The 18,701-nt window shown below is 39.0% G+C and overlaps 1 protein-coding gene across 1 annotated transcript in view; it reads right to left on the reverse strand.

Moving 5' to 3' along the window:
• Positions 1–260: 260 nt before the first annotated feature.
• tusc3 (tumor suppressor candidate 3) overlaps positions 261–18,701 on the reverse strand; it is a 383,950-nt gene continuing 365,509 nt past the window's right edge. Inside the window, exons 9-10 of the mRNA XM_073064598.1 lie at positions 6,741–6,831; positions 261–547 (exon numbers count right to left, since the gene is read on the reverse strand). Coding sequence (XP_072920699.1) covers positions 532–547; positions 6,741–6,831 — 107 coding nt within the window. The 3' untranslated portion in view covers positions 261–531. The remainder of the gene's footprint in view (positions 548–6,740; positions 6,832–18,701) is intronic.

Genomic DNA, 18,701 nt, shown 5'->3' on the forward strand with positions numbered 1-18,701 from the left:
ATAATAAGACATATGGTTGCATATTTACTGACTATCCTTGTTTGGATCTACACAAATACTTAAATATAGTGGACAAATGAAGCTCCCTTTACTTTGGCTTGAAACGATTTCCTGTGAAGCATATAAAATTTTGTCCCCAGACTTTTCTTTAGAAACATGATTCTTCCAGTGCATTTCAGGAATCTGACAAGAGCATTAAGCACTTATGTGAAATACGATACTGAATGGTGCAAAGGAATTAGTCGAAAGTCATATGGAGATTCTTGCACTTTCATTATATTTCTGATCAATTTCTGCATCATCTTCTACAGCAACTCAAAGCTAATAAATAAATCTATACATTAGAAAGACAAAATGAATGCAAACACAAGATTCCCTTCTAAACAACAGTTACGCATTTCCACAATTATAAGTGTCAAAATTAATGGTTAACATTTTTAACGATGCCTTGCAGAACCAAATATAGAATACTTCCTTTTCAGATGACATTTATCTTCATGCCCATGCCCAGATGTTGTGCGGCTCCATTGGTTACTTTATTAAAAAGCTGGAAAAGAGAACAGTTCATAAATCACATAATACTTTAAAGAGTTAGCACTTATTATAACATGTGTCAAATTCAATTATCAATATAAAATCTATTACATTACTTCAAAAAAAAGCTCCAAAGCCAACTCTGTCTGCAGTCTTCAGGTTTGCAATAATTCTGGCAGTGGAACAACCTTTGTGTTTTCATAACACCCCACCACCCAGCACCCAGGATGTGCTCTCTTGTTGCTGCTGCCATCAGAGAAGGTACAGGAGCCTTAGAATTCACATCGCCAGGTTCAGAAACAGTTACTACCCCACAGCTATCAGGCTTTTGAACTAAAGGAACTCAACTTCACTTATCCCATCATTGACGTGTTCCCACAACCAATGGACTCACTTTCAAGGACTTTTCATTTCATATTCTCGATACTTATTACTTATGTATTTATTATTATTATTTCTTTCTTTTCTCATATTTTCACAGTTTGTTGCCTTCTACACTCTGGTTGAACATCTAAGTTGGGTGACCTTTCATTGATTCTGTTATCGTTACAGTTCTATAGATTTATTGAGTATGCACACAAGAAAATGAATCTCAGGGTTGCATATAGTGACATGTATGTACTTCGATAATAGATTTACTGTGAACTTTGAAATTTAACTGCTCATTTACTCAGGGTAGCATCATGTAAATAGCAGAAGGCAAAGAAATTGTGAACAATTTAGATTTTGTAATTTGTTCTCCAGAAGTTTCAGCCTAAGGGATCTAGGGTAAACCTCCAGAGCATTACTGAGGAAATGTTGCATTGCCACAAGTTCATCTTCAGTGAAAGTTTTAAACCAAAGTTCCCTCTGGTTTCTCAGATAAACATAAACCATTCCATGTCACTACACCGATTTAGTGAAGAGGGATATGTGTAACATCACTTAAAAAGATAGATTATGTAGTCAATATCTCACTACTGATTTTATAATTTTACTCTGAGCACATTGGTTTCCTACTTGACAAGGATGAGAAAACTTAAACGTTATTATTTTTGATGTAAAGTGCTGACACTGAGAAGGACACAATGTTATCTTGCTCAAGCTGAGTGACAACTTTCATTTCAAGCCTATTTACCTAGATGTTACAGTCTGGTCCCAATTCTGTTTTTTCAGCATTTCTGTCCACTCTGCATTCCTGATGACAACTATCTTCACAAGTGCAATTCATTGTGAACAATGGTGTTCTTTTGTTTTGTTGTTTAAAATGGCAATTAATCAGTTAATGTAGAAGCTGTAATTCTTCTACCTCTTTGAAAGATTGCAAAGGCATTTTTACTTCTCTTCCAGTATGCTCTTTATACTGGTTTACAATTTTCACCCCATCCATATTTACAGTTGAATGCTGTAGGCTGGGGAGATGGGAAAACAAACTCCATAGTGAGAATTCTTAGACGTAAAAGGTACTGTGGATGCTGGAAATCTAGAGCAATGCACACAATGTGCTGGAGTAGCTCAGCAGGTCAGGCAGCATCTGTGTCCTGATGAAGGATCTCGGGCTGAAATGTTGACCGTTTATTCCCATTTATAGATGCTGCCTGACCAGCACATTGTGTGTAGTGCAGTGAGAATTCTTGGTTCTCCTAAAAGTAGTCTGACACCTTCCATTTGAGAAACCTACTGACGTTTTTTGAGGATATAATGAGCGCAGTGAATAAGGGGAACCAATGGACATTATTTACTTGGATTTCCAGAAGGCGTTTGATAAGGTGCCACATAAAAAACTTACCCATAAGATAAGGATGGGGTGATGCATTAGCATGGATAGAGGATTGGTTAACTAACAAAAAGCAGAGAGTTGGGCTACATGGTTGGTCCTCTGGTTGGCAATCATTGGTGAGCACTGGGCCTGCAACTGTTCACTATATACATTAACAATCTGGAAGAGGGGACTGAATGTTTTGTATCTAAATTTGCTGTTGATATTAAATTGAGTGGAAAAGCAAATTGTGCAGAAAATATAGAATCTGCAGAGAGATATAGATAGGTTAAGTCAGTGGGCAAGGGTCTGGCAGATGGAGTACAATGTTGGTAAATTTGAGGTCATCCACTTTGGAAGGAAAAATAAAAGAGTAGATAATTATTTAAATGGTAAATAATTGCAGCATACTGCTATGCAGAGGGACTTGGGAGTGCTTGTGTATGAATCACAAAAGGTTGGTTTGTGGGTGCAGCAGGCTATCAAGAAGGCAAATGGAATGTTGGCCTTCATTGCTAGAGGGATTGAATTTAAGAACAGGGAGGTTATGTTGCATCTGTACATGGTACTGGTGAGGTCACACCTGCAGTACTGCGTGCATTTCTGGTCTCCTTACTTGAAGAAGAATATACTGGCTTTGGAGGTGGTGCAGAGGAGGTTCACTAGGTTGATTCCAGAGATGAGGAGTTTAGACTATGAGGAGAGATTGAGTTGCCTGAGACTGTAGTCGCTGGAATTCAGAAGAATGAGAGGAGATCATATAGAAACATATAAAATTATGTAAGGGATAGATAAGATAGAGGCAGGAAAGTTGTTTCCAGGGGTAGGTGAGAGTAGAACTAAGGGATATAGCTTCAAGATTCAGTGGAGTAGATTTAGGACAGAGATGAGGAGGAAATGCTTTTCCTAGAGAGTGGTGGATTTTGGAATTCACTGCCTAATGAAGCAGTGGAGGCTACTTCAGTAAATATATTTAAGACAAGGTTCAATAGAATTTTGCACCACTGGGAAATTAAGGGTTATGGGGAAAAGGCAGGTAGGTGGAGATGAGTCCATGGCCAGATCAGCCATGATCTTATTGAATGGTGGAGCAGGCGTGATAGGCCAGATAGCCTACTCCTGCTCCTATTTCTTATGTTCTTATATTTATGGATGGTTTAAGATTTCCATTTACAGCATACTAAAAACTTCAAGTAAGGGTTACAAGTTAACTTTCCTTCATAATCTACAGACTTCTCAGAGAACATTTTGTAAGTTATTGTGGTAAACCATGTATATCTGTCTGGACACACCCCTCTGCTGACTGCTCCTGTGGCTCCTTCCGCAGACCCCTGGATAAAGGCAATTGTGTCACTGCTCCCCCCCACAGTCCAAGGCAGTCATCCAGCATGGACGTGGTCCATTTTACTGCTAATAAAAGCCTTTCAGTATTTACTCTACTTCTAGTCTTTTGGAGTTATTGATAGTGCATCAGTTATACAACTGGGAAATTATGAGATAGATTTTCTTGAGCTGTGAGCTATATAAATTACAAAGTAAATTTCCCTCTCCTAACCCAATTAATGAACATTAAATGTCATCTACGTGATAAATCAAGGACATGTATTATTTCAGTTAATTAGAAGTAAAAAAAAATGCTGTTAAGAAATTTAAAAAAAAACATGTTTGAAATCACTTTTTAAATTCAAGCCAATCACTTTTAAACAGCTTTTGTAAAGGGGAAGTTGAAACATGATGAGCATCTCTGACTTCCTCTTATGATTCTTTTCTTTATTTAAATAATAGTTTGCACTTAGTGTATGAGGAATAATACCAGTTTACTTCTTTAATTTCTAGAACACTTAATTTGTTGAAGTGCAGAACCAATCCTTATAGAGCGATCAGAAGTGGAAACTATGAGCAATTTCAAGTTTCAGAGCGTCAAGATTTCTGAGGAACTAACTTGGTCCCAAGATATAAAGAAGGCAAGAGAGTGGCTCTATTTCATTAGGAGTTTGAAGGGATTTGATTTGTCTATAGATGTACCCTGGAGAGCATTCTGACAGGCAGAATCACTGTCCGGTATAGGGGCGGCTACTGCACAGAACCAAAAGAAGCTACGGAAAGTTGTAAAATTAGTCAGCTCCATCTTGGGTACTGGCTTCTGTAGTACCCAAGTCATTTTCAAGGAGTGATGCCTGAGAAAGGTGTTGTTCCTGAATAAAGACCCCCATCACACAGTCTTACCTTCTTCTCATTGTTACCGTCAGGAAGAAAGTACAAAAACTCAAGGCACACACTCAGCAATTCAGGTATAGCTTCCACACTCCCCCATATGATTCCTAAATGGACACTGAACCCATGACCACTACCTCACTTTGAATATATATTATTTTTGTTGTTGCACTATTTTTAGTCTATTCAATATACATATATGTACTTACTGTAATTTATTAATTTATTTATTAATTTCTTTGTATATTACCATTTATTGCATTGTACTGCTGCTGCTGCTAAGTTAACAAATTTCATGACACATGCTGGTGATAATAAGCCTGATTCTAATAGCTGGAAGAAAATCAACACAATTGTAAGGTTTTAAATCTGTAGTGTAAATAGCATCATATGATTAATATCATTAAATTAAATGAACGCAACATTTGTTCAATACCATTTTAAAGTCCCCCCCCCATTTAAATAAATAATCACTTTGACATAAAGCCACTTGAGTGTCTAGTTAGCAGCTGTGGTTGCTGTGTTGCTCACGCACATTATTTGGTAGCTTTTGCTAAGCACTCACAGCAGTAACTTAATTGAAAATTGCCTTTTGCATCCTTTCACAAAGTTACATAAAAGCAAAACGTTGCACATGCATTTGAATTTACTGCCTCAGAATCTGTGTGTTTTTCCACTTGATACACTTAGATGAACCCAAGGTAGATCAGATGCCTTAGACTTCGCCCTTGCTCACAGAAGGAGTCAGGAAGCAATGTGAGCCACAATTATTATATAAAACATAAAGGTGCTTTATATTTTGCTCATTTGTTAAAAAAATCACTCATCAGGTGCTGTTTTTGTTCTATTCCCTCCACTGTACAGAGGCTAAAGCGGACAGCCCTTAACACAGAAACAGGGATCACGGCCTTCACATTTCCCTTTCAACATTGCAACACATAAACTTCAGACTACCAATTCACTTACTCATTTTTCCCTGCAGTCAATATTAAGCTATTTATTCTTGGTTATTGATTCAATGGCAAAACTAATTAAGGTTAGCCCCCACTACTTAAGTGTGTGGCTACAACAGCATTTGGCATGGATTCTAGGTGCCATTCTAACTTCGTATTTTTAAGAATTTTTAAAAATATCGATGTTACTAAAAAGGCAAGAATTCATCACAGGTCACTTACCATCATTGATAAGCTGGTGTTGCTAGAAGTTAACTTTTGGAAATTTGTATAGGAAGCATATACAAAATGAAAGCCAGAGACATCTACTGGCACAAACTGTTATCTCTTTATATGTTCTTTATTAGTCGGGGCTTCAAAAGTAAGAGGAAGAAGGCAGGAGAATGGAGTTGAGAGGGACAATTAATCAGCCATGATGGAATGGTGCAGATTTGATGGGCCAAATGGCCTAATTATGTTCCTATGTCTTATTTCCATCATTCCGTTACAATTACAACACAATTCAGGATTATTTAATCACTGATAAAAGAACAAGAAGTTGAAGACTCATAAATAATTTGATTTAACTCTTCCAGCAATCGAATTTGCTTCCAGCATTGCAATTTACATAATTTCAAAGTTAGCTTTGTGCTTCAGGAACTAGTTGATAAGACTTTGCATCAAAATGCATTAAGTATATAAAGCAACACATTATATTCAGAGAAAAATTCTGTATAAATTAAGTGATTGCCTGATTTTTAAATGGGAGAAAAAGGAAGAGGAATTAACAGACTTAATGGTGATATTTCATTTCTCCTACTGTATGGAAAGGTAAGTGATAACAGATCACATTCCTATTCTGTTTTCCATGGAATCAAAAATCATGTATGGAGCAAACCTATATTTTCCATATTCCAATTAGTGATTTGAAGTGAAAGTTCATCTTTTTTGTAACCGTAGATAGATGAAAATTGGACACAGTTCATTAAGTTTGTACCACTGTCCCTAACTGGCTTTCATCTAACTTAGGGTTTCTGACTGATCTTTTTTATGCAAACACCAGAGGGGAAAAAAATTGTCTGAGAGTGCTTCCCCATAATTCGTTTATTGCCCACAAAAATAACTTATTACCAGCTCCAAGAATAAAAATCAAATATAACAAATTTCAAATGTATTTTCAGACAACTGAGATGAAGAGAAATGACAGCTTGGATAACAAGCAAGAATAATGTGTGCTATTCTCACTTATCATTACCTATAAGCAATTGATGTTTCAAAGACAGTAGAATGAACTGAGGAAGTATGATCATGAACCTACATACCTATAAGGATATCCATGATACTTGGACCGGAATATTGACAGCAGCAAACTGAAGAAAAAAACCACCAAGCCTAATCCCACCAGACAGATTACTGTAAGAAAATCACAGATTACAATTAATAGACACAACTCAGTACAACTTCAAATAGACTCATTCAAGTGCTACTTCATGGTCACACAATTAGTTTTCCTGGGTAACATTACTCCATTTATAAGCAACTGTAGCATTTAATGTAATGTAGATATAAACTAATATACTGTATGTTTTTACAATGAATTAGGATAATGAAGATGCCACTTAAAACTTCCAATGATGCCATATTTTCCTGTGTGGAATTTTGTTGACATTATTTCAACAGAATTACAGAAAATTCTAATATAAATTAAGAAAATCCACAGTGATTGCTCCACTGAAAATTGAGGAGGTCTTGGTTCATATTGGCACCAATAACTTAGGTAGGAAAGCAGAGAAGGTTCCAAATAGAGAATGAAGGGATTTAGGTTGAAAGCAGAAGAACAGGACCTCTTGGGTAGTTATCTCAGGATTGCTGCCTGTGCCACGCACCAGTGAGGGTAAGATTAGGATGAATGCATGGCTGAGGAACTGGTGCAAGGAGATGAGCTTCAGATTTCTGGATCCTTGGGATATCTTCTGGAGAAGGTATGACCTGTATGAAAGGGATGGGTTACACCTGAACACAAGGGGAACCGATATCCTTGCAGACAGGTTTGCTAGAGCTGTTGGGGAAGGTTTAAACTAATTTGGGAGGGGGATGGCGACCAGAGAGATAGGGCTGGATATGGGGCAATTGATAAATAAATAGATGCAGTGTGCAATGAGACTGCTAGAAAGGACAGGCAGATGACAGAGCAAAATTGCAGTAGGTGGAATGAGTTGCAGTGTAACATCGGGACAAAATCAGAAAGGGTGATAAATACGGGAGTGAAAGTGATACACAGTGCCTATAAAAAGCACGGATAGAACATTGGCTGATTGGCAAGATGCAGAAAATGGGAATAAAAGGAGCCTTTCCTATTGGTTGCAGGTGACTAGTGGTGTTCTGTAGGGGTCAATGTTGGGAGAATTTCTTTTTACGTTACATGTCAATGATTTGAATGACAGAATTGATGGCTTTGTGACCAAGTTTGCAGATGATAGCAGCGAGGCTGTAGAGGGACTGAGAAAGATTAAGAGAATAGGCAAAGAAGTGGTAGATGGAATATTGTTTCGGGAAGTGTGGACAAAAAGTGTAGACTATTCACAAACAAGAGAAAACCTGCAGATACTGGAAATCCAAGCAACACACACAGGCTGCTGGACAAACACAACCTGAAATGTTGACCATTTGCTTGCTTCCATAGATGCTGCTTAGCCAAGCATAGACTATCTTCTAAACGGTGGGGAAATTCAAAAATCCAAGGTGCAAATGGATTTGGAAGTCCTCAAGTAGGCTTCCCTAAAAGCTAACTTTCAGGCTGAGTTGGTGGTGAGGAAGGCAAATGCAATGTTTGCATTCAGAAAGGACTAGAATATAAAAGCTAGGATATAATGCTGAAGCTTTATGAGGCTCTGGTGAGACCTCACAGAGTATTTTAAGCAATTGTGGGTCCTTTATCTAATAAAGGATATTCTGACATTGGAGAGGCTTCAGAGGAGGTTCATGACAATGATTCCAGGAATGAAAGGGTTATTGTATGAGAAACTTTTGATGCCTGTGAGCTTGTACTTGCTAGAATTTAGAAAAATGAGGCGGGGGGGGGGGTGATCTCATTGAAACCTATTAAATGTTGAATGGCCTAGAGTGGAAGTGAAGAGGATGTTTCCTATAGAGGATGGATTCTAGGTCCAGAGGGCACAGCCTCAGAACTGAGGGATGCCTATTTAGGATAGAGATGAGAAGATTTTTTTTTAGCCAGAGGATGGTAAATCTGGAATTTGTTGCCCCAGATGACTGTGGAGGCCAGTTTATTGTGTGTATTTAAGATGGAGATTAATTGGTTCTTGATCAGTCAGGATATGAAAGGTTACAGGGAGAAGGGAGGAGAATGGGTTGAAAGGAAAAATGGATCAGCCATGATGAAATAGTGGAGGAGACTCAATAGGATGAATTGCCTGTTTCTGCTCCTGTCTCGTATGGTCTTACGGTCTTGAGGAAGTTATATAGCTCCACTGTTCAAAATATTCTAGATTTCATGCAGAAGTGGCACGGGAGTAATTATTTTACATTCATCAATGTAAGCAATATTGTGGCTGATTGCAGTTTTGTGGTGCTATCATATTAAGTACATCATAGAATCACAGAAGCAACTCCTGATGGCTTATAGTACATAAACTGAAATTATCATGATCAGCTGAAAATAAATGTCATTCTGCTGCGAACCAAAGAATTAATTCCATACTGCAACTAAATTTCACATGTCTGTCCTTCTCTACACATAGTTAATGACACAGCTCCATGTTGTCAAAGTAAAAGAAGCATCTCATTTGAGCTAGTCTATATCTGTGAACTTGCTGAGTGGGTATCAGCAGGGCTACTCAGACTATGCAGGATCACAATTAAGCATAGAACACAAGAGAATTGGTGTAGTGGCAGGCTCCCTCCTACCTTCAACTGGCTCATCAATTCAATATGATCACAGCTAGTCTGCCCCAGGCTTCAACTGCTCTTCAGTCAGTTCTCCGTGGTCCCATCTTGCCTGATCTTTCAAATATGTACATATCTACTTCATTGTAAAGTACCCTTCATAATATTGCCTGCATAACTTTCAGAATTCCCAGAGAATCACCACCCTCTTTTGCAGTTTTAAATGATTGCCTCACAGGCTTGCAACTCTGTTTGAGATTTCATTACTTGTGGAAACATTTCAAATTCTATCCTGTAATGCATGCTTAGAAACTTATAAATTTGATCACCTTTGATTTTTCTAAACTCCAAGATCCAAATGATACCTGGATCCCTCCAGATAGATAATGGAAGGGAAGTGACAGATTTGAGTTAGTGAAAGCCACTCATTGTAACTTCATAAGCAAACATTTAAGGACAGCCTAGTGGCAAGTTTTCTGAGTAATTCATTCATTTCAAGCAACTGTAGCATTTTTGGCATTATTAAGATTTAAATTAAATAACGCTTTTCAAATGAGTTTTTTTAAAGGTTTAGTTCATATGTATAGCAGGCATGGGATCGGGTGGGTGGAGATCAATTGCAAGAGAGAATTTTTGCTTATATTCTCCCTCTTTTTCAACTTTTATTACCACATCTGCAAAACTGATCAAATGCACTTAGTACAAACAGAGAATTGCTGTTAAAATGTTATGCTTTGTGTGGCTCAGTTACACAATTTTATAAATAAAGTTTTTGTTCACTTCTGCATCAAGTATAATTCTATGCAGGTAATGGTCCTTTCTCTGTTCTGTGTGGCTAATGGCAACACATAATATTTCAACTAGAGTTGCAGCAGATTCCATTGGGAGTCACAATCTCACAAATCTAACAGTTCAGTTCTGAATGCCACCCAACCAAATTTTGATTTTTTTTCTCTTCTGTTATATTTTTCAACCTTTATGATGTTAAAACATGAGTTTGGCCCTTTACTTTCAATAATGAATTACAGTCAACACCTGAGAAAGAGAGACAGTCTTTTAGCACAAAATGTTCTGTAACAGTAGGTTTGTAATACGCATAACAAATTATTTAAAATTATTACACAATTATAAATGCTGCAGTTAATCAATTTAAAATTCACTCATAAAGTTTTAAGAGTGATCTTTCCTGTGATTCATGTCAGAATACTTTGCATGTATAAGAAGAAAAGCCTGGTAAGAAACAAACTACAGTAAATGTCAAAAATCTGACAATTCAGATTTTTCTTACTTGATTCTCGAGTAATGCATTGTTACTTTCTAGATCTAGTTTGCCTATAAGATCAGCCCTATAAGATCAGCTCATAGCCGACAACTTCAGTGATATGGAATTCCTTACAACAATGCTTTGGAATAAATATACTCTTAATTTTATGAACATTCACTTTTTTCTTGGAGAGAGCATATAATGCAAGAAATTTTAAAAATGTCATTACAACATTTTTATATGGTATGTTTTATTTATCAGCAGCAAACAATAACATACCCTATTCTTCTCAGATGCAGTTATTATTGTGAACACCCATTAAATAAATTTGAAATGTATTCTTTCATTACTCTGTATACATATTTATCTGATAGTCACAAAAGAAACACCAAGTGAAAATAAAAAAAAACTGCAGATGCTGGAAACTTGAATAAGCTGGAAATACTCTGCCATTTTCTGTTTTTGCAACATAATAAATCTTTGCTACTCGGGCCTTCTTTGACATTTCAATTTAACCCAGAATCTATAACATTTATAGCACATAAAAAGAATTATAATTATAATAACAGAACAAGCTTCACTGATGAAAAAAGGCATTGTAAAATTTACTTTTTTTACAGTGCTAGTAGACTAAACAGCTGGATGATGGGCCTATGATCAGGTTTTTTTATATTTTGGTATATTTCTACTTAAGTCATTGTTCTGTACAAGGAATGACTTTGCAATTTTATTGTTGTCTAATGTTGTTAACTATACAAATGGAGTCATTAGCATTAAACAAAAAATGAATAAAGGAGTATTAAAAAACAACTCTGATGCTGACTTCATAGCTTAAGCAACATATTTTATTTAATTTCTGAAAATTAACTTTTACGCATACTATGCTAAAAGCTGACTTAGAAATGCCTGTGTAACATTCTTTCTACAATGTCAAATGTCAGATATTTTATAGCAGCTATTTTGATTGTTTAATTGTTTCAAATGCAATTCTGATGAGTGGTTGGCTTTTAACCTGGAATACATTGCCAGGAGGAAAAGAGGACACAAATTCAACTTTGGCATTCAAAAGAATTGAAAAAATGATTGAAAGGAAAAGCTTGTACGACAATGGAGAAAGAATGGGAGAATGGGGGAAACTGGATTCCACTTGTATTTTGCCTACATGAACTTGGTGTGTTGAACATCTATTTCCATGTCATCACCATTCTGAGACTGAACTGCACTGCTATTGCTAATCTCTCTATGGAAATGTTTCAGTATACTATTTACTTTTTAAATCTTCCTGTTTTAATCTTATGGATGATAACAAAACCAATAGCAATATTCAGCAATAACTATCCCACTACTGTGTTGCCAGTGTTATTCTGATTTTAGCTGATGGAAACCAGCTAATGGGATTTGGTGTAGGTGGCACACCTCAACTCTGACCAAAATTCCCAATTCACCTGTGTAGTGTGTGCTTCCATATGCAGACATACTCAATTTGAGTGGAGTATAGTCACTGTAGTTGGATAGGAATAACCACCATAGGCTTTTCCAGGAGCTCATGGACTCCAGATGTACAAATGTTTGTACATAGTTGGAGTGCTAACACGTTCTACATAAACCACTACTTTCTTTATACCTATATTTGAATCCTAATGTATTTTTTTAAGACTCTACTAATTGGAACCACAGATAAACTGGCCAAGCATGAGTTCTGATGGGCTCAGATTGAAATAATAACCCTTTCAGCACTTCTGAAGTCTAATTTTCATGGATACTTTTGAAAGGATTGGGATAGTCATCCAAAAAATAGAAAAAGTCAAAGGAATGCTACAGGGTCCCAGTTACTTCAGTTCAGAGGCTTTAGGACTGAGTCGAAAATGGCTTGCTCTTGGGCCAATTTAAGGTCAGCTGAATTACGCTCGCTATCTATATAATTGATATGTAAATTTGCCTGCAAGCTAGAGCAGAATGATATGGACAGAATGCTGTTGTCCATGTGGCTGGCTCCCTCTCTCCATGCAGCTGATGAATCCAAAGGAACGGCAGAGACCGGTACACATTGGCACCAGTGATTTGCAGGATTTTTCAGTTAATGTTGAATTAAATGTAAGATGGCCTTAGGGACTCCATCTCCAGCTTTCTCCCTCAGGATTTACTCCCAAAGTCTTCCTCATGGATGGGTATATCCGCATTAGTTTCAAAGTAAATATGGAAAAAAATAGGCCTGGTCCGCAGGTTGAGATTCTAAATTGAAGAAAGGTCAATTTTAATGGTATCAGAAAGGATCTGACAAGTGTGGATTTGGACGGACTGTTTTCTGTTTTAAGCAGTAGGCCGACCAAAGTAAAATTTTGAGAGTTCAAAGCTTGTATGTGCCTGTCAGAATAAAAGGTAACCGTAACAGGTTTAGGGAACCTGGGTTTTCAGCAGATATTAAGGTATTGGTTAAGAAAAAAGGGAAGTGAATAGCGGGCGTAGGATTGTTTCAATAAATTAGATACTTATGGAATATAAGAAATGCAAGAGTACAATCAAGAAATAAGTCATGAGGGCTAAAAGAAGTCATGAGGCTGCCCTGGCAGATAAGGTGAAGGAGGATCCAAAAGGTTTCTAGAGTTATGTTAAGAGCAAAATGATTGCGAGGGACAAAATTGATCCTTTGGTATATCAGAATGTGTGGAGCCAAAATAGATTGGGGGGAGCTTGAATGATCTTTTCACAACTGTATTTAGTCAGGAGATGGACACAGAAGTGAAGCAAAACAGCATTAACTTCATGACTCCTATACAGATTACAGTGTTTGCTGTCTTGCGGCAAATTAGGCTGGATAAATCCCCAGGACCTGACAAGGTGTTCCCTCGGACCCTGTGGGAGGCAAGTGCTGAAATTCCAGGGATCATACCAGAGATATTTAAATCATCCTTAGCAACGAGTGAGGTACTGGAGGCAGGTGAGGTATGGGAGGATGGGAGGATAACTAATGTTGTTCTGTTGTCTAAGATAGACTCTTAAAATCAACCACCAGCAAATTATAATCCGGTAAACCTGCCATCAGTAGTGGGAAAGTTATTGGCAGGTGTTCTAGAGGACCGTATATATGAGTATTTGGATAGACATGGATGGATTAGGTATAGCCAGTATAGCCCTCACCCTCATCTCCTCCATTTCCTATGCATTCACCCTCACCCCATCCACCTGCCACTTTAACGGGGATAAAATTCCTCTTATCCTTACTTCCCACCCCATGAGTCTTTGTATCTAATACATCATTTTCCACAACTTTCTCTGTCTTCAACCAGATCGTACCACCAAGTATGTATTTGCCTTCCTTCAACCCCCCCCCCCACTCTCCACATTCCACAAGGAACGCTATCTCCGTGATTTCCTTTTCCATTTGTCCCTTCCCACTGATCTTCTTGCTGACAGTTAACATTGCACCCGGCAGAAGTGCTACACCTGCCCATTCATCTCTGCCCTCATTACTTTTCACGGCTCCAAACAGTCCTTTCAGGTGAGGCAAAACTTCATCTGTGAGTCTGTCATGGTTATTCAGTGCTCCAGGTGTGGTCCCATGTACATCAGTGAGACCTGACGTAGACTGAGGGACCATTTTGTTGAGCACCTTTGTTCCATTGCAACAATCATGATTTTGCGGTGGTTATTTAACTCCAGTCTCCATTTGCATTCCCATATGTTAGTCCATGGCATCCCCTACTGCAATGATAAGGCTAATCTCATTTGGAGGAGTGACATCTCATATTCTATCTAGGTAGCCTCCAACCTGGTGGCATGAACATCAATTTCTTTAATTTTCAGTAATTTCTCCTCCCTGCCCTTCTCTCTTTTTCCATTGCCCATACTGCCATATTGGATCCTCTCTTACCCCTTCTTTTCTACTCACCTGCCCATCACCTCCTTTTGGTGCTCTTCTTACTTTCCTTTCTCCCATGGTCCACACACATCTCCTTTCAGGTTTCTTCTTCTTCAGCCCTTTAACTTTTCCACTTGTCACCTAACAGCTTCTCACTTCAACCCCCTTCCCCACTTACCTACCTTACCCCTCACCTGGCTTCAGCTATCACCTTCTAGTTGTACTTCCCCACAACACCCTCCTCCATCTTCTTATTCTGGTTTCTTCCCCCTTCCTTTCCAGTCTTGATGAAGACTTTTGGGCCAAAACATTGACTCTTCATTCCTTTCCATTGCTGCGGTTATGACAGACCTTGTCAATCACTTTGTTGTCCCTGCTGCTTTCATCATTTACTTTCATCACTGCCTCAGTCCAATTAGTAAGGCACAACCTGCACTGCATAAAGCCATGTTGACCATTGCTAATTAAGCCAAATTCTCATAAATCTTATCTCTATTAATCCTCTGCAGTACCTTTACTAACACTAATGTGAGACTGACCAATCTAGAGTTTCCAGGATTATTCCAGTTTCCCTTCTTGAAAAATGGATCAACATAAGTACTCACCAAAGACAGCATAAAGATATTGGTTAAACGAGCAATCTCATCTTTTGCCTCTCTTAATAACTTGTATTATATCTCATCAAACCCTGGGGACTTATCCTCCTGAATTCTTTTTAGGAGATCTAACGCTACCCCCTTCTTCATCTGAAAAAGCCTAAGATCCCCATTCTCCACATTCTTCCCTTGGTGAATGCCGATGATGCAAAGTACCCATTTAAGTCCTAACATTTGTCTTCCAAACATATGTTTCCTCCCTTATCCTTGAGTGGTCCTTGGATGCATGGAACACCTTGGCATTCTCTTTAAATATATTTGACAAGGACTTTTCCTGCCTCCTCCTGACTCTCCTAATTCCATTCACAAGTTCTCTTCTAGCTTCTTTATAATCCTCAAGGGCTTTGTTTGATTTTTGTTTCCTAAAGCTTACGTACATTTCTTTTTCTCTTGTTGACTAAATTTACTATCCCCCTTGACATCCAAGGTCTCTTTACCTTGCCACCTTTGTTCTTAACTCTCCAGTACTCTGTGTGCAGTTGGGCTTTAAGCACCCTCTACATGTTAGATATGTGCATTCCCAATGAACTCTCTCTAGTTCCTGCTTAATACTCTCATAATTTGCCCTGCTCCCATTTAATACTCTCCCGCAGGGTCCATATTTGTCCTTATCTATAACTACCTTAAAACATAAGGCACTGTGATAACTTTTTTCTAATTCCTCTGCCTCTGAAAGGGCAGTCACTTGGCTAGGATCATTACCTAACACCAGGTTCAGTATGGCTCCTCTTTTTGTTGGATTATCTACATATTAATTTAAGAAACCATCTTGGATGCAATTAGCAAATTCTGCACTATCTAATCCTCTTGCATTCAGGAAGTCCCAGTCTCTATGAGGGAACATAGAACATAGAAATCTACAGCACATTACAGGCTCTTCGGACCACAATGTTGTGCTGACCATGTAACCTACTCTAGAGACTGCCTAGAATTACCCTAGTGCATAGCCCTCTATTTTTCTAAGTTCCATGTACCTATCTGAGTCTCTTAAAAGACCCTATTGTATCCGTTTCCATCACCGCCACTGGCAGTGCATTCCACGCACCCACCACTCTCTGTGTGAAAAACTTGGCCCTGACATCAACTCGGTAACTATTTCCAGGCACCTTAGAACTATGCCTCTTCATGTTAGCCATTTGAACTCTGGGAAAAAAACCTCTGTCTATTCACACATTTAATGCCTCTCATCATCTTATACACCTCTTTCAGCTCACCTCTCATCCTCTGTTACTCCAAGGAGATAAGACCAAGTACACTCCACCTATTGTCATAAGGTACGCCCTCCAATCCAGGTTACATCCTTGTAAATCTCTTCCACACTTTCTCTATAGTATCCACATCCTTCCTATAGTGAGGTGACCAGAACTAAACACAGTACTCCAAGTGGGGTCTGACCAAGGTCTTATATAACTGTAACATTGCCTCATGACTCCATTGTTGAATTCCAACACACCATACGCCTTCTTAACAACACTGTCAACCTGTGCAGCAGCTTTGAGTGTCCTATCGACACGGAATGCAAGACCTTTCAGATCCTGCATACTGTCAAGAGTCTTGGCATTTATATTATATTCTGTCTTCAAATTGGACCTACCAAAATGAACTACTTCATATTTATCTGGTTTGCTGTCCATCTGCCAACTGTCAGCCCAGTTCTGCATCCTATTGAAGTCCTGCTGTAACCTCTGATAACCCTCCAGATTATCCACAACACACCCAACCTTTGTGTCATCAGCAAACTTATTAACCCACCCTTCTACTTCTTCATCCAGGACAATTATAAAAATCACAAAGAGAAGGGGTCCCAGAACAGATCCCTGTGGAATACCACTGGTCACCAGCCTCCATGCAGAATACGAACCATCTACAAACATTCTTTGCCTTCTATGGGCAAGCCAGTTCTGGACCCCCAAAGGTTTCTTTGGATCCTATGCCTCCTTACTTTCTGAAGGAGACTTGCATGGGGAACCTTATCAAATGTCTTACTGAAATCCATATTCACCACATCCACTGCTCTACCTTCATCAATGTGTTTTGTTACATCCTCAAAGAATTCAATCAGGCTTGTAAGGCATGATCTGCCCTTGAAAAAGTCATGCTGACTCTCCGTAATCAGATTATGTCTCTCCAAATGATCTCAGATTATTTCAAGATGACGGCGCGACGCAGCTTGCAGCGGCCACTCTGGAGCTGATTATCTGTTATTTGTGAAGCAGGGTGCCGTGCACAATCATAATCGATTGAAAATGGACGTGGGAGCACGGAGAAACATTGGGAAATCTCCAGGACGACCTTCTTCGTTGCTGCTGCTGCTGTGAAGTCCGGGACTCTGCTGGGAAGAACAGGCCCCCAGTCCTCGGGGTCACGTTGCCGATGGCCGTTGGCATTTGTCTTAATACGCTCGGCAGAGGATGGTGCTCGGAGAAGCTGTGCCGGAGGGGATGGTCATCGGCTCGGAGGTTCGATGGACTCGGAGTCCGCTGCGGTCAGGTCGCTTTCGCTGTGTGCTGTGTCTGTGAAGCTGGGATCGACGGAGCTTTCGTTGTGTGCTGCGTCTGCGAGACTGAGTTGGGCGGCGCCGTGGAAGTCCATAGCAGGGGTATTCCCTTCTGCCGCCAGCGTGGGATGGCGAGTCTGTCGGGACCCTGAGGACTTGTGGAAACTGTGTGGTGATTTCTTTTTAACTTATAGTCCTTTAACATCTTTGGACTATTTTTTACTGTGCCCATAGTGTGTTTTTTATCAATTATGTTATTGTTTGCACTGTTGTAACTATGTGGTTTTGTGCAGGTTTTGTAGCTTTAGTGTTTGGTCTGGTTTGTCTGGTGGATTTGGAGCTCCTTTCCGGGGAACGCGCTAAGACGGTAGCACGATATTAATACGCAGCAGCCTCTCCGGACTCTGGATTGGGGATTGCCAAACGTTATGTGGATTTTCTAGTGTAGTCTGTTTTGTCATATGCTTTTGTGATATCATTATGGAGGAACGTTGTCTCATTTTTTAACTGCATTGCATTTGTGGTTTCTAAATGACAATAAACTGAATCTGAATCTGAATCTGAATAAATCCTGCCTCTTAGGATCTTCTCCAACAACTTGCCCACCACTGAAGTCAGACTCAATGGTCTTTAATTTTCTGGGTTATCTCTACTCCATTTCTTGAACAAGGGAACAACATTTGCAACCCTCCAATCCTCTGGTACTTCTCCCGTCCCTATTGATGATGCAAAGATCATTGCAAGAGGCTCAGCAATCTCCTCCTTTGCTTCCCACAGTAGCCTAAGGTATATCTCATCTGGTCCCGGTGACTTATCTAACTTAATGCTTTTCAAAAGCTCAAGCACATCCTCTTTCTTAATGTCTATACACTGAAGTGTTTCAGTCCACAGGGAGTCATCCCCACAATTACCAAGGTCGTTTCCCTGGTGAATACTGAAGCAAAGTATTCATTAAATACCTTTGCTACCTCCTCCAACTCCATGCTCACATTTCCATTATTGCACCTGATTCGTCCTATTCTCACACAGCTCATCCTCTTGCTCTTCACATGCTTGTAGAATGCCTTGGGGATTTCCTTAATCCTGCTCACCAGGACCTTC

The sequence above is a fragment of the Hemitrygon akajei genome, chromosome 13 (genome assembly GCF_048418815.1).
Source record: "Hemitrygon akajei chromosome 13, sHemAka1.3, whole genome shotgun sequence".
Classification (NCBI taxonomy): Eukaryota; Metazoa; Chordata; class Chondrichthyes; order Myliobatiformes; family Dasyatidae; genus Hemitrygon; species Hemitrygon akajei.